The sequence below is a fragment of the Dendrobates tinctorius genome, unplaced genomic scaffold (genome assembly GCF_039654945.1).
Source record: "Dendrobates tinctorius isolate UK_male_01 unplaced genomic scaffold, ASM3965494v1 ptg000394l, whole genome shotgun sequence".
NCBI classification, from domain to species: Eukaryota; Metazoa; Chordata; class Amphibia; order Anura; family Dendrobatidae; genus Dendrobates; species Dendrobates tinctorius.
The window spans coordinates 540,490-568,065 of record NW_027362060.1 but is presented as its reverse complement, the minus strand read 5'-3'; the positions used below and the strand labels follow the sequence as shown (position 1 = coordinate 568,065).

Sequence of the window (27,576 nt, the reverse complement as noted above, 5' to 3'; positions counted from 1 at the left end):
ACAGTAACAGCTGCCTTAGAACCAAAGGCCTGATATTTGACCCCAGGGCTCAAAGGCATAGCTCTGGATGCATTTGCTTCTCTCCCGCCAGGCCAAGATGGTGACTATGAGGCCATCAAGCAGGCCCTGATAAAGAAGTACTAACTAACTCCTGAGGTTTACCGTAGAAAGTTCCGTAACCTCCAACGTGGCCCACACGACAGTTAAATCGATGTGGTGCATGGATTCAGGACTCATTTTGACCAGTGGATCCAAGGACTGTCAGTAACCACCTTTGAGCAGCTGAGGGACCTGATTATCAAAGACCAGTTCCAGTTTCTTTGCCCAGCTGAGGTGCGACAGTTCGTCATGGACCGAGAGCCAAAAGACGCGGACAAAGCAGTAAAGATCGCAGACACGTATGAGGCCAACCGTAAACCGGATGTTCGGACGCCAGTCACTTCCAGCTGGAGAGGGGATAAGCCTGCAACCAACCCCAGTGCCCCTGCCAGCCAACACACCTGAGGACCTATCCCCTTTGCCAACACCAGGACTACATCCGACCCTTGCAAGTGTTTTTCCTGCAATCGGACTGGACACATCAACGCCACCTGTCCGGAGAAGCAGAAGAACCCCCAGCCAAGGCCTTAGGGCCTAACGCAGCAGTTCTTTTGGTGGGTGGGGAGGTTGGGAGGGTCGGTGACAATGTGCAGCACGTCACCGTCCGTGGGGGGCCGTGCTGCTAGATGCCTCAAGGACACAGGGGTTGAACGAACCCTCAGCTGACAAAAATTGGCGGCCCCTGAAGAGATTGTTCAGGGGAAAACCCTGGCTGTCACCGGGATTGGAGGTGTCCGCTGTCCCTTGCCGATGGCCCGGGTTTTTATAGATTGGGGTGCCGGGAGCGGGGTGAAGAAAGTGGGGTTGTGTGAAAACTTGCCCACTAACGTTTTGTTGGGGACTGATTTGGGGAGAATGCCTGCATATTATGTCCCTGACCCCCCTCCCCAATATGATACTAAGCGTAATGTTAATGATAATGATGTGAATATGCATGCTTTACCTGATGATGATTTACCTGATAACAATTTGGCTGAAAGTGATTGTACGCTGAAGTCTCCAACGGCGAGTGGGGCCCCCACCTGCACAGGGCCCTTGCAATTGCCCAGTTGCGCCGGTTGCTGACGCCGGCCCTGAGTGTACGGTCTGTGTGTCTGTTTTTACCATCAGTGTGGCATCGGTGTATGGTTCATATGTGTTTTTATCATCAGTGTGTGATCAGTGTATGGACTGGCTACGTCGATGGTGCCGTCAGCAACGATTTGGATTTCTGGATCACGGAGTGAACTACTTATACGATGGACTACTTGCTAGAGATGGGGTGCACCTTACGAAGACTGGAAAGCATGTATTTGGAAGTCGCCTTGCTACACTTGTAAGGAGAGCTTTAAACTAGAACAACATGGGAAGGGAAGCAAAAGACCAGAAAAAGCCATACACCTGACAAATGCTATTGAGAACTCTGCTATTAGAAGTGGAAAGGAAGAACAAAGACGAAAGAATCTAATTAATAAAAATATTGGAGAAAGAGAAACCAATCACAAACTAAAATGTTTCTATACTAATGCACAAAGCATGGGCAACAAACAAGGAGAATTGGAACTACTAACACAGGAAAAGAAATATGATGTAATTGGAATCCCTGAAACTTGGTGGGACAATACACATGATTGGAATACAAGACTAGAAGGATACAACTTATTTGCAAGAAACAGACTTGATAAACGAGGAGGGGGTGTCGCATTGTATGTTAGAAACGCGTATATCTGCACAGAGATTGAAGCTTCAGAGACTGGGAGTTCTGTGGAAACTGTTTGGGTAAGAATACAAGGACAGAACAATGGAAAGGACACCATTGTAGGCATTTACTACAGGCCGCCTGTGCAAGCTGAAGATATGGATGAACTTGTTATGCATCAAATGGCCAAGTTCTCCAAAAAATATGACATAGTTGTCATGGGAGATTTCAACTATCCAGACATTTGTTGGGAATCTCTCTCAGGCAAAACTAACAGGTCAAGGAAATTCTTATCCTCTCTTGCTGACAATTTTATCTTCCAAAAGGTAAGGGAGAAAACAAGGGGAACTGCTACCTTGGATCTAATCCTTATAAACAGGGAGGAAATGGTTGAGGAGGTAAAAGTGGCTGGGACCCTAGGAGGTAGCGACCATGCTATTTTAGAATTTTGGATAACTAGAGGCGGAAGACCTGTGAAGACTCAGACGTCAAGGTTAGATTTCAGAAAGGCAGATTTTAAGGGATTCAGAAAGAGAATTGGAGGGATCCAATGGCTGGATGTCCTTAAAGACAAAAATGTCCAGGAAGGATGGGAAATCTTGAAAAATGAAATTCTCAAAGCACAGTTGTTAACAATTCCGAAAAGAGGGAAGAATAGGAAGCATTTAAGGAAACCAGGATGGATGAACACAGAACTTAAGCACATGCTAAAAAGGAAGAAAAAAATGTTTATAAAATGGAAAGAGGGAGGCATATCTAAAGAAGAATATAATGCTGTCTGCAGAACCTGCAGGGCACAAATCAGATTAACTAAAGCTGAAAATGAATTGAGGCTTGCAAGAGATGTCAAAAGCAATAATAAAGGATTTTGGGGATATGTCAAAAGTAAAAGAAAAGTCAAAGATGCTATAGGATTTTTACAGGATGAAAATGATGAAATGGTAAGACAGGATGTTGAGAAGGCTGAACTTTTAAATTCCTATTTTGCATCTGTTTTCTCTCAGAAAGGAAATGTAACATCAACTGTTATTCACTGTCTTATTAAGGGAATAGAAGAATCCAGGATATCTATAAACAGAAAGATAGTGAGGAAACACTTAGCTAACCTAAATGAATTCAAGTCTCCAGGTCCAGATGAATTACACCCCAGAGTACTGAAGGAGATAGCAGAAGAAATTTTTGAACCCCTCTCCATAATCTTTGAAAATTCTTGGAGAACAGGAGAAGTGCCAGAAGACTGGAGAAGAGCAAATGTTGTTCCTATCTTCAAAAAGGGGAAGAAGGTGGACCCAGGCAACTATAGGCCGGTGAGTCTGACTTCTATACCAGGAAAGATCTTTGAACAAATTATTAAACAACATGTATGTCAATACCTGGATAAGAATGAAGTGATTAAACAGAGTCAGCATGGGTTTGTAACTAATAAGTCATGTCAGACTAACTTAATTTCCTTCTATGACGGTATCACTGATTGGGTGGATCAAGGAAATGCTGTAGATATAGTATATCTTGACTTCAGCAAAGCATTTGACAAAGTATCTCACACAATCCTTATAGAAAAAATGACTAAGTATGGAATGGACAAGGCAACTGTTAGGTGGATTCATAACTGGCTTAGTGATCGGACCCAAAGAGTGGTCGTAAATGGCTGCACATCCAGTTGGAAGAATGTCTCAAGTGGGGTACCACAGGGCTCTGTCCTGGGCCCTGTATTGTTCAACATCTTTATCAACGATTTAGATGAAGGAATTGAGGGTAAACTGATTAAATTTGCGGATGACACAAAGCTAGGAGGGATAGCTAATACTAGAGAAGAGAGAGAGAGGATTCAAAAAGATTTAAATAAACTGGAGAAGTGGGCAGCAACTAACAGAATGGTTTTTAACAGGGAGAAATGCAAAGTACTACATCTGGGCAATAAAAATGAAAAAAGCATATATAGAATGGGAGGAATAGGGCTAAGTGACAGCACATGTGAAAAAGACTTGGGTATACTAATAGATCACAGACTGAATATGAGTCAACAGTGTGATGCAGCAGCAAAAAAGGCAAATGCAATTCTAGGATGTATTAACAGAAGCATACAGTCTAGATCACGTGAAGTCATTATTTCCCTCTACTCCTCTTTGGTCAGACCTCATCTGGAATATTGTGTCCAGTTTTGGGCACCACATTTTAAAAAAGACATCAACAAACTGGAGCAAGTTCAGAAAAGAGCGACCAGAATGGTGACCGGTCTGCAAACCCTGTCTTATGAGGAGAGGTTGCAGGATTTGGGAATGTTTAGTTTGCAAAAGAGAAGACTGAGAGGAGACTTAATAGCTGTCTACAAATATCTAAAGGGCTGTCACATTGTAGAAGGATCAACTTTATTCTCATTTGCACAAGGAAAGACTAGAAGCAATGGGATGAAACTGAATGGGAGGAGACACAGATTAGATATTAGAAAAAACTTTTTGACAGTTAGAGTGATCAATGAGTGGAACAGGCTGCCACGAGAAGTGGTGAGTTCTCCTTCAATGGAAGTCTTCAAACAGAGGCTGGACAGACATCTGACTGGGATGATTTAGCGAATCCTGCTTTGAGCAGGGGGTTGGACCAGATGGCCCAGGAGGTCCCTTCCAACTCTACGATTCTATGATTCTATGACGATATCTCCAGTGTACGGTCTGTGTGTTTGTTTTTACCATTAGTGTGTCATCAGTGTACGGTCTGTGTGGCCATTTTTACCATCAGTGTGCCATCAATGTACAGTCTGTGTGTCCGTTTTTACCATGAGTGTGTCATCAGTGTGTAGGGAAGGTGACCTGACGGACGGACGTGTCGGAATAGAGAGAGATAGGTTTGCACAGTTTAGACAGGTGTCAGTTACTACAGTGGGGAAACAGCTAGGAAAGTGTAGTGGATGTGTAGTACCTTGGGTTGACCATTAGATGGCAGGGAGGAGAGTGAGCAAAGGACTTGACATCAGCTTAGGGCTTTAGAAACCGTTGGTCATGGGGGGCGGAGCTACAGTGACAGGGGACCGGGAGAGATATAAATACTGAGGGAGGGTTCCAGAAGGTTCCAGTCCCCAGGGGGAGCTCAAGTGACAGGAGAACTGCGACAGTTTGTGCACTCTGAGAAAAACCAAACCGGGGGACTGAGGAGAGAGAACGTCAGGGCGGTGGTCCTGACAGGAAAGTACAGCAGAAAAGACGAGGCACTGAGGTAAAGCATACCGTACTGAGAGAGACTACTGTTCAGTAAAAGTACTGTTGGTTGCAGACCTAGGGTGGCCACAGTGACGGATCTGACAGGGAGTGTCAACGAGTGAAGACAGGACGGTGTATGCATACACGTCCCCAGTGTAAAGTACGGTGTGCGGGAAACGGCTCTGGAAACGGAGGGCCGACAAGTGAAGCGAAGTAAAGTGAATTGCTTTGAAGTGCGGTGTGCTGCGGAGGCTGTCAAGTGGATGGCCAAAGAATAAAGCTTGGACCTGTTTTACCCGACATCTGCCTCCATTGTCTCTGTTACATCTCTGCGCGGTATAAAGAGGGACCACCCCCACAGCTCGCCCCACGACCCCTACAAGTGTATGGTACATGTGTCTGTTTTTACTATCGGTGTGTCATCAGTGTATGGTTTACATGTCTGTTTTACCATTAGTGTGTCATCAGAGTATGGTCCGTGTGTCTGTTTTTCCCCATCAATGTGTCATCAGTGTATGGACTGTGTGCCCTTTTATACCATCAGTATGTTATCAATGTACGGTACATGTGTCCGTTTTTACAATCAGTGTGTTATCAGTGTACAGTACGTGTGTCCTTTTATACCATCAGTGTGTCATGAAGTGTACGGTCAGTGTGCCCATTTTTACAATCTGTGTACGGTCCGTGTGTCCGTTTTTACCATCAGTGTGTCATCTGTGTATGGTTCCTGTGTCTGTATGCTTTTGCCGGCGCATGCGTCCTTTTGATGCTGCGCCGGGCGCACCAAAACACAACACGGTGCTAAATATAGGGTACGCAGGTCGCATGCAGCGTCATGCGCCCATAGGCGGAGCTGACCGGGGGAGGCGCAGCAGGGGGTGGAGGTTCACGCCTAGCGTGCGCTGTGCCTCCAAACACTAGTGTGAAACTAGCCTTAGTGATACACTAGTGTCCTGGCTCTCTATCTTCTCTTCAATCTCTCCTCCTGACCAGCGGATTTTGGTGAGACTCTAATACATTTATGTGTTTGTGTTAGACAGCCTCTGTGTAGTCTCTGTATCTCTTAGTTTAGTTAATGCCTTTACACTGCTTACAGATAGGTTGCATTTCTGTATAGAGCAGGATAGTGTTGCGGCATGTACTTTGCCATAGCTGTGTTGTAATGTTACTGTGCAGCTTCTGTAATGTTAGTTACTGATGTAATTGCACTCTGTATCATGCACTCTGACCTTTCCCGGCACCTGCGCACTGCAGTACTCTGCTCTGCCCTCAATAGGGCAGAGAAAGTATGCCTGCGCAGGAGCCGAGAGAGAAGCATGGAGGAGGACGTCATCGTGTGAAGATGGGAGGCGCCGGACTGGACCGTGACACCCACCGCACCCGACCACGCCCCCTGGTGAGTATAATCTAACGTGTCTTTCAGGTTTCATTGGGGGCTTATGTACAGCATTACAGAATGCTGTAGATAAGCCCCTGATGGTGGTGGCCGCAGCTTATAGCGCTAAAATGGGGTGACAGATACCCTTTAAGAATCCATACAGTCTGTTTACTGGGAAGTGGATGAAGAGTTTAGCCGTATGCTGGAATCCACACAGCATCATACGTGGAGGAAGGCAGAACAGGTACTGTACTTAGACAAAATCACTGTTAGGGCCCCGTTACATTTAGCGATGCACCAGCGATTCCGACAACGATACGACCCGGTCAGGATCGCTGGTGCATCGCTAAATGGTCGCTAGTGAGCTGCCAAACAGGCAGATCTCACCAGTGATGCAGCGACGCGGCAGCAGTCGTTACTTACCTGTCAGACGCGGCGATGATGAAGTCCTCCGCTCGCGTCCACGCGTCGCTCGTCGGCGCCAGCAGGAAGCCCAGCAGGAAACCGCCGCCGAGAAATGGCCCAGGATGTTCTCGCGCGATCAGCGATAACTAGCGGGGGAGCTGGTCGGAGGTAAGTGTCACATGTAGCGATATCGCTAGCAATATCGCTGCTGCGTCACAAAATCGGTGACGCTTTAGCGATATTGCTAGCGATGTCGCTATGTGTGAAGCCCCCTTTACTCTAGAAGCCCTTATTCAGATGTTATTTTCTTCCTCATACATAACAGAATGGACTGTTTTACATGAGTGTGCTGTATCACATTTTCATTAGTGTTCAGTCAGTGTGTTGGTTTTTACCATCAGTGTAGCATCCTTTTTTTGAAAACTCTAATGCTTCTCCTACCCATTAAACAGTAAAAAAAAAAAAACTACCAGCATTTGGATGGCACCCTTATGCAATTAATTTTTCTCACTGACCTATTGACTTGCATTGGCAAGCTGGAAACAAGAATTTTTTCATTTGCAAACCCTCGGTTTGTAAACATGGACATGTGAACACTGAACATCCGCAAACACTATAAAACACTGATAAAACATATATGTGAAAACCGGACGTCTGAATAAGGTCTAAATGGCTGATACATTGTAGTAAATTACATGTTTACTGCATTATTCTTGTTTTTATTTTACAGACTATTGGTGCTTAGACGATCTGTACCGGGACTTGGTGAAGCAGTATGTGGATGTGGTTGACAAGCTACAAGGACGGCGGCCAGACCCAGTAACCATTGAAGGCTGTTCGCACCTTAAACCAGATAACTATTTGCTTGCATGGCATACTCCATTTAATGAAAAAGGTGATTATAACTATGTCTCAGTAATGTAAACTTGAAATCTTTTGCATCTGCACTGCACAGATGAAGATGAGATGACTACACCTCGCTTTACTGCAAATATACTGCATACAACTAGAGTTGGCTTGGAATGTGTCCAGCCTCGTAATACGTCAACCAATTCCGAAATCTGGGGTAAAAATACTTGATGAAACAGGCCCGTAGTTTGTAAACTATAAATGTTCTATGCAATGCTAAAATACACCTTTGATATAAGAAAGTTATTGCAAATCAGTAAAACAATGTCCAGCACTGCCTCCTCCTGCTTGACTGACAGCCTCCATGCTGTGTAACTTCAAAGTCTTGAGGAGTCAAGTAGGAGGAGGTGGCTCTGGGTGGGGAAAAGAGCTGGAGTGACAGAGGCTTCAGTGCTACAAATAGTTCTTCAGGCTAATTCTTCACAGAATAATTTACTGAGTAAAAAGGCAAAATCAACAATTATAAGTACACTGTTCTATATCATATGATGATTGCAATATGTTAGGAAAATAAAAACTTTGATGGAAGTGTTTTTTTATAATACAGATTTATATTGCAACATAATAATTTTCTCTATATCCTATAGGTTCTGGGTTTGGAGCTGCCACAAAAGCAATGTCTATTGGTATGAGATACTGGCAACCTGGGAGGCTGGAGACTTTGATTGAAGTCAGTATTGAATGTGGAAGGATGACACACAACCACCCAACAGGCAAGTTACTTAATACTATTGAAATTTGAACAGGGAATCTGAGACAATAAGACAATATCTTAAAGGTAACCTGTCACTGATTCATGTTGCCAGTTGGCTTCCTGTTTCACCATTCATCCTGTGTATCTGAGTCTCAATGCAGCAGGGTTGATGCCTTTATACTGTGTGTGGGAAATCATACTGTGGGGGTGACTGCAGGAGATATCATAATCTGTGCGGGCAAACATACTGTGTGAGGATGGGTCATCATGTGTGTGAAGGAACCATGGAAGCCATCATACTGAGTCTTGGGGAGCTGTGGAGCCAATCATACATTTGAGTCTCATCAAAGCAGATGCGATAATGTTTCACCATATTGTGTATGTTGTGTGGATCCTCCGTACATACATTGAACACACCAGAGCAGTGCAATAAAGGGAAAGGGGAAAGTTGGTTGTGTGGGAATGTGGGGGTCCAATATACTGTGTTGTTGGCTGTAAGGGGACTTAATACTGTTTGGGTGATGGAGAGTGGCCATCAGACTCTGTGGGGACTGTGAGGAGTTATCATACTGTGTGGAAGGCTGTGGAGGCCATGGTACTGTATGGAGACCATCATACTTTGTGGAAGGCTGTGGGGACATCATTCTATTTTAGGGGTCACCATAATGTGTGTGGCACCATCATAACATGTGCAAAACCTATGGAATCCATCCCACTGTGTGTGGGGGCTGTGGAGGCCACTATTTGGGGGGCATCATACTGTGTGGGAGGCTTTCATACTGTATGCGGAAATAGTGTAGTACATCATACTGTCTTCGGGATCTGTGGAAGCTATCATACTGTGTGTAGAGGGCTGTGGGAACATTCAACTGTGTGGAGGCCATCATTCTGAGTTGGAAGCTGTATAGGCCATCATACTATATTGGACGCCATCATACTGGACATCATTATAAGTTTATGCTTAAAACATACAACACTGCCCTTCACCTCTCTAAACAAACCTATTTCAACACCCTCATCACCTCACTATCCAATAACCCAAAACGTTTGTCCAGAGAAGAGAGCCGATGGATATTTGAACTGGATACCCTGATCCTGAATGGTCTGAATAGCGAAATTGAACTATTTGCTTTTAATGCATAAAGTTTATCCAAAGTGACATAGTACATATAAGAGGAATCTGGGCTCTATGGGGCCATCCCTGAGGAAGGAATCCGAAATTCTGAAACGCGTAGGAAAATCTTCTTGGTCCCCTGAGCGCTCCATAGCGCTCCTTAGCCTGTCACATGATCTATAACGTGACTATGACGTCACGCAAGGTCCTGCAGCGTTTCTGCACCTTGCAGGTGTGGCGCCCACAGGAGTATGGCCGCCACAGTGGCTTTGCCTTCCTCCAGGGGAGGGTAATGCCAGGCTTGGAGGCAATGATGGGTCTCTCTCGCAGTCAATCTATGCATGCAGCACAGTTCCACTCCAGGCCAGCAGGGTGAACTCTGAACCGTGATTAAGGGGAGGAGTGCTCTCTGAGGGCCAAGAGGAAGGAGTGGGGAGTTAGTCTGCGGAGGGTGAAGTGTGCAGACGTGTGGAAGGAGCGCTGAGATAGAGCTGAGAGGAAGAGCTCATCTCTGGAGAAAGCGCATGAACTGGAGCCTGGTCTCCACGGTTGTACGGATACTAACGGTCCTGCAACAGACACCAGAGGAGTAGGAGGCTGTAAATGCCCTGCTCCCATCTAAGACTTGAGGGCACAACAGCAGCTTGGATAGTGAGCCAGGACTCAGGAGAGAGGAGTCCCCGAGAGAGGTTACAGCTGTCTGCCATGCAAGTGAGGTTCTTGGGAACATCTAACAGGAGGAACTTCAGTGTAACTCGGTACTGGAGATCCCGCAATTAAGCGCTAGTAAGGAGACTGCACAACCTATCTGCTGAGAGAGAATCCCTGAATTGCTTCCAGGCTAGCCTGCTCCAATACCATCTGTAATCAGGACCCTGGACTGCAGTTATCAAGTAAAGGTACAAAAATTGCACCCCGCTGTGTCTTGTCTGCTTCCTACCTTTCCGGCACCGCTACATCCCCGGGCCAACCATATCTACACTGCCCTGGGACTATAGTTTCACCTGTGGGGAGCTTTTATATCTTTGCTGCACCATACCATCAGTCCCAGCGGATCTGCATGCAGCGTCGGCTTAACATCTCCCTTGCCAAGCACCACAGGTGGTGTCACAAACTATTCATCTAACTACATTCCACCATTCACATCTCCCTTTTGACTTGGGCGCCCAGGGCCACGGTCCGGGTCACCGCTGCTGTGACACATCCCGCTGATACCGGCCCGGTACGGAGTACCCCACGGCCCTGGGAGGGCGACCCAACTTGGCGTCACGAACAGGATTACGGAGCCCGGTATCCCCTTCGGGTCCTGTGTGCCATAGACTGTGTTTGTGTAAAATACTGTGTGTGAAATTGGCGCCAATTGCCGCCATTGCCGTGCTGTTTGGCGTGTGCGGGAAGAAGAAGGGGCAGGCCTTCGTGGGCGGAGCCTGCCACAGAGCGTGAAGAAGTGAAGTTCCGCGAGGGAAGAGAGGACAGCACGTGAGAAGAGGAGGAGCTGAGGCCTACAGCCCGGAGCGTCAGGTCTGCAAAGCGGCCGCCGGTAAGCTCCCTCAATCCCCGGCCCTGGCTAACGTTAACTAGAGGGGGAGGAAGAGAATGTCCGCGCCACAAAGCAATGCAGCGGCGGCCGCCGCCGCCAAACCCGCAGCGCCGCAAGGAGGAGCGCCCACCGCAGCGGTCCCTATAATGCCGCTGTCTATGCCCTACATACCAGGAGCGGCCTGGCTACTGCAGTACTTGGGTGAGTCACATACCCTGAGTGAATTTAAAGAGAGACTGTGCAGTTTGTTTAAAGTCTACCCTCTGTCTGAGAGCCAGAAAGTGAATATCCTGATTGGACAGCTAACGGGTGCAGTGCAGAGAGAAGTGAAAGCCTGGCAGGACACTGATAAAGAGACTGTTACAAAGATCCTGGCCAAGCTGAGAAGCACCTTTGACACACGCTCTGCAGCTGAAATCAAGATGAGGTTCTTTGGCTGTAAACAGAAGGCGCAGGACAGTATAAGGGACTATGCTCTAACCTGCAGGAGGCACTGCGAGCAGTTAAGCAAGTTGATCCTGACAGTGTGAAGGAGGAGGATAATCTGTTAAAGGAGCAGTTCTTTGAAGGACTCCTATCCAGTACCCAAAGAGGACAGTTGCGTATCATAACCCTGCAAAACCCTGATCTGGACTTGCTGATTTTAAGGACAGGGCTATTCGGGTACTGCAGGAATCAACTGACAGCCGCCCAGTGCCCCCTAGGCGCCCAGCGATCACCTACCATCAGGAAGCGACATCTTTTCCTTCCCTCCCTGTAGAGGCTGATGCACAGACTCTGGATAAAGATCCATCTGAGGAGCTGCGTCTTCAGGTCCAGGAGTTGACCAAAGGGATGGCTGCACTTACCAAAACCGTGCAGTCCCTGCAGGTGTCCTCCAAGGAAAAGATCCAGCTTGCTTCCAGTCCAGAGGATGTCCCGTGGTTCTGGAGGAGGAGAACCCCGCCACTTCGAGGGAGGAACAACGATCGCTATGACCAGGACGGACGTCCCATCTGTCGTCGCTGCTACAAGGCTGGTCATCTTGCAAGATTTTGTCCTTTAAACGAGCAACCCCTGGGGCAGAGGGCCAACCCCCAGGAGTAGGACCACAAGGCCCAAGGAACTGGCTAGCCAAGTATGTGGGAGGGAGACCTATCCTTCCTGTGGTGATTGATGGCATCCCCATGAACGCTTTGCTGGACACTGGCTCCCAGGTGACCACTATGCCGTACATTCTTTACAAGAGGTATTGGGCTGATTCAGAACTTACCCGTGGCCCAACGGATGAACTGACAGTAGTTGCCAGTAATGGTCAGTCTTTGCCGCAGATAGGATGTAAAGAAATTACTGTTAAAGTGGGTCAGGTCGAACTAAAATTTCAAGGTCTGATAGTTGTTGATATTGACCGACGTGAATGTAATCCCATGATGACTCTTGGTACAAATGTAATTGAAAACTGTCTGTCCGAGGTTATTGTCTTGTTGCAACAGGTGGCTGAGACTGCTGGTTCCAGTGAACAACGAGTCCTGCAGAAGGAGATCAGAGCCCTGATGCAAAGACAACAGGTAGAACTCTCTGGCGGAGAAATTGGCAGTGTCAGAGTGAGTGATCCCTACCCCATTGCAATACCCCCCAGATGTGAAATGTTGGTTTGGTGTCGGGCAGCTATAGGTCTTAGAAGAAGAGATTACCAGGCATTGGTAGAACCAGTATACTCCGATAGCAGGCCCACTGTCCTGCCAGAGGGGTGGTTGATGTATGAAAGGAAAGAGGAGAGTACCTGTACACCTTTTGAATTGTGGGGAGGAGGAGGCCACGATACCTCGGTACGCCACAGTTGCTAAGCTGCTCACTGTCAATAACAAGTCTTTGCAGGCAGCAGAGCCCTTGGTCTCATGCGATCAGGTGGAGGACAATGGCTCTGTGAAGCAGATGGAGGAGTGGTGCCAGCAACTGCAGGTGGGAACTGACTCTACGCCCTCCTACCAGAAAAATGGGGTATACAGATTGACACAAGAGTATGAGCGGGTATTCAGCAAACACCCACTAGATTTTGGGCAGGCAAAAGGGGTTCAACATCATATCCCCACTGAAGACCATCCACCCATAAAGGAGAGGTACCGACCTATACCCCCAACACAATACCAATGTGCTAAGAGTATGTTGAGGGAGATGAAGGAAGCAGGTGTTATCAGAGACAGTTGTAGCCCATGGGCAGCTCCCATAGTTTTTGTAAAGAAAAAGGATGGTACCATGAGAATGTGTGTTGATTACAGGAAAATTAACAGCATTACACATAAAGACGCCTACCCACTACCTAGAATTGAGGAATCATTAGCTGCCGTTAAAACTGCTAATTACTTTTCCACCTTAGATCTCACTAGTGGGTATTGGCAGGTTCCTGTGGCAGAGGCAGACAAGGAGAAGACAGCGTTTACCACTCCAATGGGTCTCTGTGAGTTCAATTATATGCCATTCGGGCTCTGCACAGCCCCAGGAACATTTCAACGGCTGATGGAGTGCTGCCTGGGACACATGAACTTTGAGACGGTCCTGTTGTACCTGGATGATGTCATTGTTTTCTCCAAAACCTATGAAGATCATCTGGAACACCTGGCTGAAGTGTTTGAAGCTTTGTCCAATTTTGGCCTGAAGGTGAAGCCCTCCAAGTGCCACCTCCTGAAGCTCAAGGTGCAGTACCTCGGTCATGTGGTCAGTGCAGAAGGTGTGGCACCAGATCCTGATAAGGTCACAGTCATTCGGGACTGGCCGAAGCCCAGCAACCTTCATGAAGTATGCCAATTCCTTGGAATTGGAATTCCACCTTTGAATGGACTGAAGAGTTGGAAAGGTCCTTCACCAGATTGAAGATGGCTCTCACAGGAGATGACGTTCTGGCCTACCCAGATTATGACAAACCCTTTGTGCTGTACACTGATGCCAGCAACGTGGGACTAGGAGCAGTACTGTCACAGGTACAGAATGGGAAAGAAAGAGTGATCTCTTATGCCAGCAGAAAGCTGCGCCCCACTGAAAGGAGCCCTGACAACTACAGTTCTTTCAAGCTGGAGTTCCTGGCCATAGTCTGGCCTGTCACCGAAAGGTTCAAACATTACCTAGCCTCCGCCAAGTTCACTATCTTCACGGACGAAAACCCGTTGACGCACTTGGACACTGCAAAACTAGGTGCACTGGAACAGCGATGGATGGCTCGGCTATCTAACTATGAGTTTACCATCAAGTACTGGGCAGGGCACAAGAATGCCAATGCTGATGCGCTGTCCAGAATGCCTAACCTACCAGATGCAGGAGAAGACCCAGATGCTCTTGAAGAAATAGAGTTACCTCCCTTCCACCGGCCACTTGCGACCCAGCGTGCTCAAGGAGTGAGAAACAGGCGGTCTAGCTTGAAGGAGGTCACCCTGAATCCATTGCCCGATCATGACTGGGCAGAAACGCAAGATAGTGACCCTGTAGTCTGCCTGGTGAAGGAGCTACTGTCACAAGCTGACTCACGCCCAGCGTCGGATGCTCTTGAAGAAACCCAGTAGTTGTGGAAGGAAAGAGGTCGGCTGTTCCTTTATGAAGGAAAGCTGTGTCGGAGGAGTATCAATGCCCGCACTCATGAGCTGGTTTGGCAGGTGATAGTCCCAAAGCGAGAGGCATCAATGATCCTGGAAGCATACCACAATGGAGCTGGACACTTCGGATGGAAGAAGTTGAAAGCCTTGCTCCGGGAGAGGTTTTACTGGGCTGGTATGAGGAAAGCCATTGCGAGTTGGTGCCGGGAGTGTGGACAGTGTAACCTGCACAGAAAGGATCGAAACAGCCAGAGAGCTCCTCTACAGCCAATCGGCACCAAACAGCCCCTTGAGTTGGTAGCCCTGGACCATGTGAAGCTGGTTCCAAGCTGGTCAGGCTACATCTATGCTCTTACCATTGTGGACCACTACTCACGATTCCTGGTAGTTGTGCCTGTCAAAGATCAGACAGCCAGGACAGCAGCCAGAGCATTCCAACAGAACTTCTGTAGACCACATGGATATCCTGAAAGAGTGCTTACGGATCAAGGTCCAGCTTCCGAGGCAGAAGTGTTCCAAGAATTCTGTAACTTGTATGGTTGTAAGACAACACTGTACCACCCACAGACCAATGGCATGTGTGAGAAGATAAACCAGGTAGTGATTGACCTACTGAAGACTTTGCCCTTGGAGGAGAGGAATCTGTGGCCAGAGAAGTTGCCAGATCTGGTGGACCTCTACAACCATATTCCAGTGAATTCCACCAACTGTACCCCAGCCTACTTAATGAGAGCAAGACCTGGTAAACTGCCTATCGATTTGGACATGGGAGTCCTTACGCCCGAAGTAATGTCACCAGATGCTGACTGGAATACAGAAAGACAACAACAGTACAGAAGAGTTCAAGAATGCGTGGAAAAGAGTCTAGCCCAGGCAAGACAAAAGCAGGAAAAGCTTTACAATCAAAATGCACCTGCCGTTCCTTTGTCGCCGGGAGAACAGGTCTTAAAAAGGAAGAGAAGATTGCACAAATTGGATGATCAATGGGAAGCTGAACATTATACCATTCTGCCCTCGAACTTTGATAATACCAAGGTATGCCTTATTAGCAAAGATGGAGGAGAAACCTCAGCAGCAATATCAAGAGATCACCTGAAACTATGTCCTGACCTACTGAAGAAAAGAGTGGAAGAACCAGATTAACATCCAACCCATAGAGGAAGAAGAGAAGGTCAGCACAATACTTGGGGAATTCCCTGCGAATTGGACTAAAGTAAATGATGCTATATCTATCTATCTCTATCTATACAGGCGGCCGTCACAGAGCCACAGACAGGCGTTAGTCGCTGGCTGGGACTACGTCTTCCATTAGAATCCTGGTCATTTTGATCCACGATATCAGGTACCGCTCTATATGGACTATTCATGTGAAGGACCTTAAAGTTACCTGCCTGCAAAGCAATATCCCTGCGATTCCAGCGCTCATATGTCACTATTCACCACAGAAAGGTAACTTACCCTTGGCTCAGTTCTGCATAGAGACACACACCTATCATTCCTGCTATATGTTATTAATTGTTATTGTCTAGGTACTTTAGCGCGAGTTTTTACAGTTTTGTTATATTTTAATTTTTATTGGACAAACTAAGTGGTTTTGCCCTTAAAACTTGCTGCTGTTGTATTTTGTGTACCACGCTTAGTGCCGTTGGTTCTATATTGATTTTATTATTATTATTATGTACCACTTACCAATTGGCAGCAGCATTGATTAGATCAGCTTTGGCTGTACTCTTGACTTTGAAAAGTATATTTACATTGTATTGGTTATATTAAGTGTTTCTTTCCCCAAAAAATTTGCCGCTCTTGTAATTTGCATACTACGCTCAGCGCCGTGGACTCTATATTGATTATATATATTTTCTTCTGTACCACTCACCCATTGGTAGCAGCATTATTGAGAACAGCTCTTGTTACACTTTTGTCTTTGAAAAATACACACACGTTAGCCCTACATCATGACTGATTTGTGGTCTGATAGAAAGGAGAGGCTTTATAATATTCAAAAATGTTTTACTCTGCCACATCATGAGATACCTATACACTCCAATAAAGAGGATGTACGTGAAATTACTGACTCCCTAAAAACACTGGAACAACTTTTAATTAAAGAAATGAGAGATTTGTGGGAGATAGCTACATTGGAGAGGTATCTGTCATTTAACACTACGCCTAAAGGTCTCACAGTCTATAAAACCCTTTCAGGTGATATTGGGGATGGCAACACACTAGCTGAGTGGGATGCTATGTTTAAAGAATTCTCTAAAAAAGCAGTATCTTTTATCATAGATAAAATAAAAAATGGTTTAATTAAGATTAGGGATGATAATTAAAATTATTTGAAGTCATAAAACCATATGAACTGCATCCTGAAATCATTCACCTTTCCACAAATATACGGAAAAGAATACATATAAAGGAAAGAGAGATCATTGAAAAGAAAAAGAAAAAATTTGGGAGGGATTCGTTAATTGATAATTTTACTAGTCAGCCTTTTTCCACACGAGTGCATCATCCAATCCTCTCACACACAAATTGTTTTGTTGGTGAAAATTACTATTCTCCTAGACCGTATAGCCCATTAGTGACCTTGGATGAAATACAAGGAGGGGAGAACTCCCTCTTAACCTCTAGCGAGAGATTTTCCATTCACCTTGTTTCTGGTATGGACAACCCTGATACTATTAGCACACGGAGCATGGTCTCTAACGAAGATAACGTTCAACCTCCAGAGACAGCACTAGCTATATCTACACCAGCACTTCCTACATCTACTCAGAACAGATTTTCACCATTGGAGGATATGGAAAATCTTCCCTCTACTTCTGGTAACAATCATGCTAATCAACCTCCAAAAGCAAAAAATATAACTACCCTTGCCAAAAAACCTAAACCGAAAACCAAAGCCGCCTTCCGTTTTTTCAGGTAGGCCAAAGAAACAACGGCAAAGGGGATGTAGGGGCAGGAAATTTACCAAAAAAAGAATAAGCAACAATCAGAGGAGAATCAATTAGTCCAGCCAGAACAAAAGATCTTTAATCTTAGGCCTCTTTCACACTTCAGTTATTTGCATCAGTTATAATCCGCCAAAAAGGCAGACAAGCGGATCCGTTTTCAACTGATGTGAACGGATGGCACAGGATCCGTTTTTAGACGGATCCTGAAAATGAGGAAATTTAAAGGAATCGCTGGCCGGGGAGAGAGAGAGAGAGAGAGATTTTTTTTTGTCCGGCACCCAGACAGATTTTGGGGTTAATTCAGTGTCTGGAGGATCCGCCGGACAAAAAAACGTTGCAAGCTCCGTTTGGAAATCTTTGAGGATGTTGACGGACACTAACATTGTAGCGGATCCTCAAAAAAACGGATGCAACGGACGGCAATCAGTCAGGATCCGCCAATAATGAAACTCAATGGGGAAAAAAACGGATCTGCAAAGAAAAATGGCGGATCCGTTTTTTTCAAAATTGGCGGATCTTGACTGATTGCCAAAAACGGAAGTGTGAAAGAGGCCTTAGCAGTTATATTTTGGATGAGAATAAGAGAAGTTTATTGAATAAAGGCCTAAAGTATGCTCCGAGTACCAAGTTTGATCGATACAGGCGGCCGTCACAGAGCCACAGACAGGCGTTAGTCACCGGCCGGAACTACGTCTTCCATTAGAATCCTGGTCATTTTGATCCACGATATCAGGTACCGCTCTATATGGACTATTCATGTGAAGGACCTTAAAGTTACCTGCCTGCAAAGCAATATCCCTGCGATTCCAGCGCTCATATGTCACTATTCAACACAGAAAGGTAACCTACCCTTGACTCAGTTCTGCATAGAGACACACACTTATCATTCCTGCTATATGTTATTAATTGTTATTGTCTAGGTACATACCTTAGCGCGAGTTTTTACAGTTTTGTTATATTTTAATTTTTATTGGACAAACTAAGTGGTTTTGCCCTTAAAACTTGCTGCTGTTGTATTTTGTGTACCACGCTTAGCGCCATTGGTTCTATATTGATTTTATTATATCCAAATATCGCCTGGAAGGAGAGTGCCTGTACCTGGATAAAAAGTACACAGCAGCACGTTGCAGCATGCACGATATGCGCGTCAGGGTGGAATTATTTTGCAGATGCTGCTGTGTACTTCTTTTGCTTTCTCCATTACTCACAATCCAGAAACATGAATGGCTGGATGAAAGATGCAAGAGTCTGTCTGGATCTCAGAAACTCACTCAGCTTTTATGCACACACTGATTACAAGCAAACAGGTCACAGGTCAGGCCAAAATCACCAGGGTATGTGAACTTTTGATCAGGGTCATTTGGATGTTTTGGGTTGTCATGATTTAAAAAGAGAAAACACAGTAGTTTGGCCAGCGTCGGACTGGAGCACCTTGGGCCCACCAGAGAAAATCTTTCTTGGGGCCCAATGTAGCTACATAGAAATAAATACAAGACCGACAATTGTGTGGTAAAAAGCACTAATATCAGGGTATAGTATAAGGTAGTACAAATCTTAATTACGTAGCAGGAGTTGGGGTAGCCTCCCTCATAGATTATAAAGCAGCCCCCTCATAAAGTATAATGCCGCCTCCTCATAGAATATAATGTAGCCCCCTCATAGAATATAATGCAGCCCTCTCATAGAATATAATGCAGCCATCTCATAGAATATAATGTAGCCCCTTCATAGGGTATAATGCTGCCCACTCATAGGGTATAATGCTGCCCCCCTCATAGGGTATAATGCACCCCCTCATAAGGTATAATGCTGCCCCCCTCATAGGGTATAATGCTGCCCCCCTCATAGGGTATAATGCACCCCCTCATACGGTATAATGCTGCCCACTCATAGGGTATAATGTTGCCTCCTCATAGGGTATAATGCTGCCCACTCATAGGGTATAATGCTGCCCCTTCATAGGGTATAATGCAGCCCCTCATAAGGTATAATGCACCCCCTCATAAGGTATAACGCACCGCCTCATAGGGTATAACGCTGCCCCCTCATAGGGTATAATGCTGCCTCCTCATAGGGTATAATGCTGCCCCCTCATAGGGTATAATGCATCCCCTCATAGGGTATAATGCATCCCCTCATAGGGTATTCATAGGGTATAATGCTGCCCCCCCCTCATAGGGTATAATGCTATACAGTATATAGATAGATATAGATAGAGATATATCGATAGATAGATATGGGATAAATAGATCTATGGATAGATAGATAGATAGATAGATAGATAGTAACATAGTTTTGAAGGCTGAAGGAAGACCTTATGTCCATCTAGTTAAGCCAATTTTTAGTGCAGCTGTTCTTCATTGTTGATCCTGGGGAAGGCAAAAAGCCCACTGTTATGAACGAGTCACCGTAGGAGGCAGACACAAAAATAGAAGCTACGTCCAGAAAACCGGAGAAGTTGGCAACTATCAGATTGCAGACCCCTGAACCTAACAACACAACTAGCAGTAGCCGTGGGGGGTTCCTACGGTGCCCTAGACCCTCGATCACAGCCGGAGGACTAAATAGCCTAAAGACAGAAAAGGAAATCTAAACTGCCCCAGAGCAGACCCCAAAGAAAAGGCAGCCCCCAACAAATAATGACGGTGAAGCAAGATGAAAAAACACTCACACAGATAGAAAGATAGGCTGAGCAAACAATGGGGCCCAAACTAACTACACAGGAAAGGAAAGGACAGTTGCTGTCTGCAATCTGCAAAAACCCTATGAAAGACACAAGCCAACAGGCTGATATGGAAAAAGGCCCTGAAGCCGCTAGGCTTCAAAAACTAAATCAGCACTCAGGTATTTTCTGAAGACAAAGCTAAAGGAATTCAGCTCACCCAGCAGGGAATGGCAGAAATCCAGCAAAACGAAGTCAAAACACAAATGCAAAAAGCAGAGCAGAAAACTTAGCTTTAGGATAGCAGGAATACAGACTGGTATCCAAGGATCCCACAGAGAAATCACCCGCAGGGCAGAAGGGCGTCGCCTGCCTTATATCCAGTCAGTCACTCCACTCAGCCAGTCATCATCATTAGTCTCAGATGTTTGATAATCAGGCTCACTACCTTTCTTAACCAGCAGAGGGAGTTCATCGGCCCTGAGTGGTGAAGGGGAAAATGAACTCACAACAGTACCTCCCCCTTGAGGAGGGGTCACCGAACCCTCAACCAAGCCACCAGGGCGATCAGGGTGAGCCCGATGAAAGGCACGCACCAATCTTTTGGCATGAATATCAGAGGCAGAGACCCAGGAATTATCCTCCTGACCATAACCCTTCCACTTAACCAAATACTGGAGTCTCCGTCTAGCCAGACGGGAATCCAGTATTTTCTCTACCTCATATTCCATGTTACCTTCCACCAATACAGGGTCTGGAGGTGCCACCCCCGGAACAACAGGCTCAACAAACCTCTTCAACAAAGACTTATGGAACACATTATGGATTTTAAATGTGACAAGAAGAGCCAAATGAAAAGAGACCGGATTAATAATCTCCAAAATCTTGTAAGGTCCAATAAATCTAGGTTTAAACTTAGGAGAAGCCGCCTTCATAGCGATATTTTTTGATGACAACCAAACCATATCACCAACCTTAAACTGGGGACCCATGGTCCTATGTCGGTTGGAAAACCGCTGGGCCTTTTCCTGGGAGAGGGATAACTTATCCACCACTTGGTCCCAGATCTGGTGCATTCTCTCCACCACAGTGTCAACACCTGGGCAGGCAGAGGGCTCCACCTGCCCTGAAGAAAATCGAGGATGAAACCCAAAGTTACAAAGAAAAGGTGACATCAAAGTGGCAGATCTAGCTCTATTATTTAAAGCAAATTCGGCCAAGGGCAAAAATGAAACCCAATCATCCTGATCGGCAGAAATAAAACATCTCAAATACGACTCCAAAGTCTGGTTTGTTCTCTCTGTCTGCCCATTGGTCTGAGGGTGAAAATCAGAGGAGAAGGACAACTGAATTCCCAGCTTGGAACAGAAAGTTCTCCAAAATCTAGACACAAACTGAACTCCTCTGTCAGATACAATGTTCTCAGGAATCCCGTGCAAGCGAACCACCTGTTGCAAAAACAATGGCACCAACTCAGAGGAAGATGGCAACTTAGGGAGTGGTACAAGATGGACCATCTTAGAGAATCTATCACAAATCACCCAAATAACAGTCATTCTCTGAGAGACAGGCATATCGGAGATAAAATCCATTGAAATATGGGTCCATGGCCTCTTGGGGACAGGCAAAGGCATCAACAACCCGCTAGAGCGAGAACACGATTTAGACCGGGAGCAAGTCCCACAGGACTGCACAAAATTCCTAACATCACGAGACAAGGAGGGCCACCAAAAAGACCGACTCACCAGATCTCTAGTACCAAAAATACCTGGATGACCAGCCAAAGCAGAGCAATGAACTTCAGAAATCACTCTCTTCTTCCACTGGTCAGGAACATACAACTTTCCACTGGGACAACGCTCAGGTTTGTCCTCCTGGAACTCTTCCAGAGCACGTCTCAAATCGGGTGAGATGGCAGAAAGTGCTACCCCTTCGCCTAAGATGGTAGCAGGCTTGGTCAACACAGGAGAATCAGCAAAGAAGCTCCTAGAAAGGGCGTCTGCTTTTACATTCTTAGTTCCAGGAAGAAAAGAAACCACAAAATCAAAACGTGTAAAAAACAAGGCCCACCTAGCCTGTCTAGGGTTCAAGCGCTTAGCCGACTCTAGGTAAATCAAATTCTTGTGGTCAGTGAGGACCACGACTTGATGCTTAGCTCCCTCCAACCAATGTCTCCACGCCTCAAATGCCCATTTCATGGCCAACAGTTCCCGATTCCCCACATCATAGTTACGTTCAGATGGAGAGAACTTTCGGGAAAAGAAAGCACAGGGATTCATTTTAGATGTTACAGGATCCTTTTGGGACAAAACAGCTCCTGCACCAATCTCAGAAGCATCCACCTCTACCTGGAACGGAAGTGAGACATCAGGTTGCCGCAAAACCGGGGCGGAGGTGAATCTTCGCTTCAACTCCTGAAAGGAAGAAACAGCCTCTGGAGACCAATTTAACACATCAGCGCCCTTCTTAGTCAAATCAGTCAATGGCTTGGCAATACTAGAAAATTTTGCTATAAATTTCCGATAAAAATTAGCAAAACCCAAAAACTTCTGAAGGGCCTTCAAAGAAGTGGGCTGAACCCAATCGTAAATGGCCTGTACCTTGGCCGGGTCCATTTCAATAGTTGACGGAGACAAAACAAATCCCAAAAAAGAAATCCTCTGTACTCCAAAAAGGCATTTAGATCCAATAACATACAGGGAATTCTCCCTCAAGATCCGGAACACAGTCCGAATATGTTCCACATGAGAATCCCAATCCTTGGAGAAGATCAAAATATCATCCAGATAGATAATCAAAAATTTATCGACAAAATCTTGGAAAATATCGTTCATGAAGCACTGGAAGACAGAAGGGGCAAGAGTGAGCCCAAAAGGCATCACCAGGTACGCAAAATGTCCCTCTGGAGTATTAAACGCCGTCTTCCATTCATCCCCATGCTTAATGCGAATAAGATTATACGCCCCCCTGAGGTCAAGCTTGGTAAACCAGCAAGCACCTTTAACTCTAGAGAATAGATCCAAAATCAGGGGTAACGGATACTGATATTTAACAGTAATTTTGTTGAGGGCACGATAATCAATACAAGGTCTTAATGATGCATCCTTTTTGGCTACAAAAAAAAAAACGGCACCTAAGGGTGACGAGGATGGTCTAATATGACCCTTCTCCAACGCCTCCTTAATATAGGATCGCATTGCCTCGTGCTCGGGTACAGATAAATTGAAGAGCCGACCCTTGGGGAATTTACACCCCGGGCTCAGTTCAATTGCACAGTCATAACTCCTATGAGGAGGCAGAGACGCAGACTCATTCTCACTAAATACATCATAAAAGTCCGCCAAATAATCAGGAACATCATGCGACTGAGGAGAGGTGGAAAACACCGGAGACTCACTAAAGGCACACCGACAACCCCAACTCACCACAGACACAGATTTCCAATCCAAAACTGGATTATGAATTTGCAACCAGGGAAACCCCAGAACAATGGTATCATGCAGATTATGCAACACCAAAAATCTGCAATTTTCTTCATGGTCTGGGGCGACCCGCATTACCACCTGGGTCCAAAACTGAGGTTTATTTTTTGCAAAGGAGTAGCATCAATCCCCCTCAAAGGGATAGGCGTCTGCAGAGGTGTCATCGGAAATCCACAACGTTTAGCAAAATCCAAGTCCATTAGGTTTAGAGCTGCTCCTGAATCCTCAAAAGCCTTGAGGACAGACAGAAACAACATGCGAGGCATCTCCACAGAAAAAACACAACTTATCACGCCTTCTGAACGCCTGATGCTGCTCTCTGGACAAAACTCTATCACATTGCATAGGTTCAGACATTTGTTCAACAAGTGGCAACACTTCTCGTGCAGTTTTGCGTTCGCGCAAACGCCGATCAATCTGAATGGCTAATGACATAGAATCGTCAAGACCAGAGGGAACAGGAAATCCCACCATAGTATCTTTTACGGCTTCTGACAAACCCTTCCGAAAGAGAGCAGCCAGGGCATTATCATTCCAGGTAGTAAGTACCGCCCACTTTCGGAATTTTTGACAGTACGATTCTGCAGAATCTTGACCCTGGTTCAATGCCAGCAGGGTCTTTTCAGCCTGATCAACGGCATTAGGTTCGTCATACAACAACCCCAAGGCTTGAAAAAATGCGTTCACATTAGTCAGAATAGGATCATCAGGTTTCAAAGAAAACGCTCAATCCTGGGGATCGCCACGCAGCAAAGAGATGACAATTTTAACCTGCTGCGCGGAGCTCCCTGACGAGTTAGGCTTCAAGGCAAAAAATAATTTACAATTATTTTTGAAATTCAAAAATTTAGACCGATCCCCAAAAAATACATCAGGTGTGGGAATCTTTGGTTCAGCAGCATGTGAATGAGCAAGGTAGGCGGAAATTCCCCACACTTCCGCAGCGAGCTGCTCCACGCGATCAGACAATTGCTTTATCTCCATTGAGAGAAAACAAAAAAATTCCACCTACGGCCTCAGAGATATAGAGGAAAAAATATACAATTTTTTTTTTTTTTTTTTTTTTAAATTCTTTCCTGCTACTGAGTACCCTAGGATCTGCGGTACGGCGGGTGATTCTGTTATGAACGAGTCACCGTAGGAGGCAGACACAAAAATAGAAGCTACGCCCAGAAAACCGGAGAAGTTGGCAACTATCAGATTGCAGACCCCTGAACCTAACAACACAACTAGCAGTAGCCGTGGGGGGTTCCTACGGTGCCCTAGACCCCTCGATCACAGCCAGAGGACTAAATAGCCTAAAGACAGAAAAGGAAATCTAAACTGCCCCAGAGCAGACCCCAAAGAAAAGGCAGCCCCCAACATATAATGACGGTGAAGCAAGATGAAAAAACACTCACACAGATAGAAAGATAGGCTGAGCAAACAATGGGGCCCAAACTAACTACACAGGAAATGAAAGGATAGTTGCTGTCTGCAATCTGCAAAAACCCTATGAAAGACACAAGCCAACAGGCTGATATGGAAAAAGGCCCTGAAGCCGCCAGGCTTCAAAAACTAAATCAGCACTCAGGTATTTTCTGAAGACAAAGCTAAAGGAATTCAGCTCACCCAGCAGGGAATGGCAGGAATCCAGCAAAACGAAGTCAAAACACAAATGCAAAAAGCAGAGCAGAAAACTTAGCTTTAGGAGAGCAGGAATACAGACTGGTATCCAAGGATCCCACAGAGAAATCACCCGCAAGGCAGAAGGGCGTCGCCGGCCTTATATCCAGTCAGTCACTCCACTCAGCCAGTCATCATCATTAGTCTCAGATGTTTGATAATCAGGCTCACTACCTTTCTTAACCAGCAGAGGGAGTTCATCGGGCCTGAGTGGTGAAGGGGAAAATGAACTCACAACACCCACAGAGTAGAAGCCAATTTTCTCCATAGGGAAAAAAATTCCTTCCCCTAAGCTGAGTCAACCATCTACCTATAATATTATGTTATTCATAACCTTCTATACTCACACGAAAAGCATCCATTCCTTTCTTAAATTCATTCAGTGAGTTGGCCATCACCACTTCCTCAGGAAGAGAATTCCAGAGTCTCACTGCTCTTACCATGAAGAACCCTCTTCTATGCTGGTGCAGAAATTGTCTCTCCAAACGAAGAGAATGCCCCCTTGTTCTTGTCACAGTCCTTGGTACAAACAGTTCATTGGAGAGATCTCTGTATTGCCCTCTGATATACTTTTACAAATATATTAGGTCTCCCCTTAAGGTACTGTCACACTTAGCGATGTACCAGCGATCCCGACCAGCGATATGACGCGGTCAGGATCGCTGGTGCATCGCTAAGTGGTCGCTAGTGAGCTGCCACACAGGCAGATCTCACCAGCGACATAGCTGGGGACGGGGGTCGCTACTTACCTGTCACACCAGGCGATCCTGCGTCCTCCCGCCGGGCTCCACGTGTCGCTCGTCATCACAGCAGGAAGCGCCGCAGGAAGCTGACAACGAGAAACAGTCCTGGACGTTCCCGCGCGATCAGCGATTACCAGCGGGGGAGACGGTCGCTGGTAAGTATCAGACACCGAGATATCGCTAGCAATATCGCTATAACGTCACTAGTTATAGCGATATTGCTAGCGATATCGCTAAGTGTGACATGCCCTTAAGTCTTCTCTTTTCTAGAGTAAATAGACCTAATTTTGATAACCTTTCTGGGTATTGTAGTGAACCAACTCCATTTATCATTTGAGTAGCCCGCCTTTGAACCCTTTCAAGTTCAGTAATGTCTTTCTTGAGCACCGGCGTCCAAAATTGCACACAATACTCCAAGTGTGGTCTGACGAGTGATTTGTACAGAGGGAGAATTATGATTTCATCTCGTGTCCCCAGACCTCTTCTAATGCATCCCATGACCCTATTTGCTTTGGTGGCAGCTGCCTGACACTGGGCACTCCAATTTAGCTTCTTATTGACTAAGATGCCTAAGTCTTTTTCCATGTCTGATTTCCCCAGCAGTTTCCCATTTAGTAAGTAATTGTAGCATCTGTTTCTCCTTCCCATGTGCATAACCTTACACTTATCTGTGTTAAACCTCATTTGCCATTTTTCAGCCCAATTCTCCAATTTACTCAAATCTGTCTGTAGTTGCAAACTGTCCTCCTTTGTGTTAACTACCTTACATAGTTTTGCATCATCTGCAAATACTGATATTTTACTGTGTAAGATCATTAATAAATATATTAAATAGTAGGGGGCCCAATACAGAACCCTGTGGTACCCCACTAGTAACCCTGACCCAATCTGAGTATGTACCATTAATAACCACTCTTTGTTTTCTATCACTAAGCCAGCTACCTACCCATCTACACACATTTTCCCCTAGCCCAAGCTTTCTCATCTTACTTACCAATCTTTTATGTGGGACAGTGTCAAATGCAGATAGATAATGGATAAATAGATAGATAGATAGATAGATATAGAGATAGATATATAGATAGCGATAGATAGATAGATAGATAGATAGATAGATAGATAGATAGATAGATAGATAGATAGAGAGATATGGGATAAATGGATAGGTAGATAATGGATAAATAGATAGATATAGAGATGGATAGATATAGGGATAGATAAATATGGGATAAATAGATCTATGGATAGATAGATAGATAGATAGATAGAAGATAATGGATAAATAGATAGATATAGAGATAGATATATAGATATTGATAGATAGCTATAGATAGAAAGATAGATATAGAGATAGAAAGATAAAGATAGATGATAGATAGATATAGATAGATAGATAGATAGATATGGGATAAATAGATAGATCTATGGATAGATGGATAGATATATAGTTAGATAGATATAGATAGCTATAGATAGATATAGAGATAGATAGAAAT

At 45.4% G+C, this 27,576-nt stretch overlaps 1 protein-coding gene across 1 annotated transcript in view; it reads left to right on the top strand.

Annotated features, from left to right (window-relative positions):
• Positions 1-27,576, top strand: part of ADPRHL1 (ADP-ribosylhydrolase like 1) — an 85,166-nt gene that overhangs the window by 42,752 nt on the left and 14,838 nt on the right. Inside the window, exons 2-3 of the mRNA XM_073563542.1 lie at positions 7,485-7,649; positions 8,251-8,376. Coding sequence (XP_073419643.1) covers positions 7,485-7,649; positions 8,251-8,376 — 291 coding nt within the window. The remainder of the gene's footprint in view (positions 1-7,484; positions 7,650-8,250; positions 8,377-27,576) is intronic.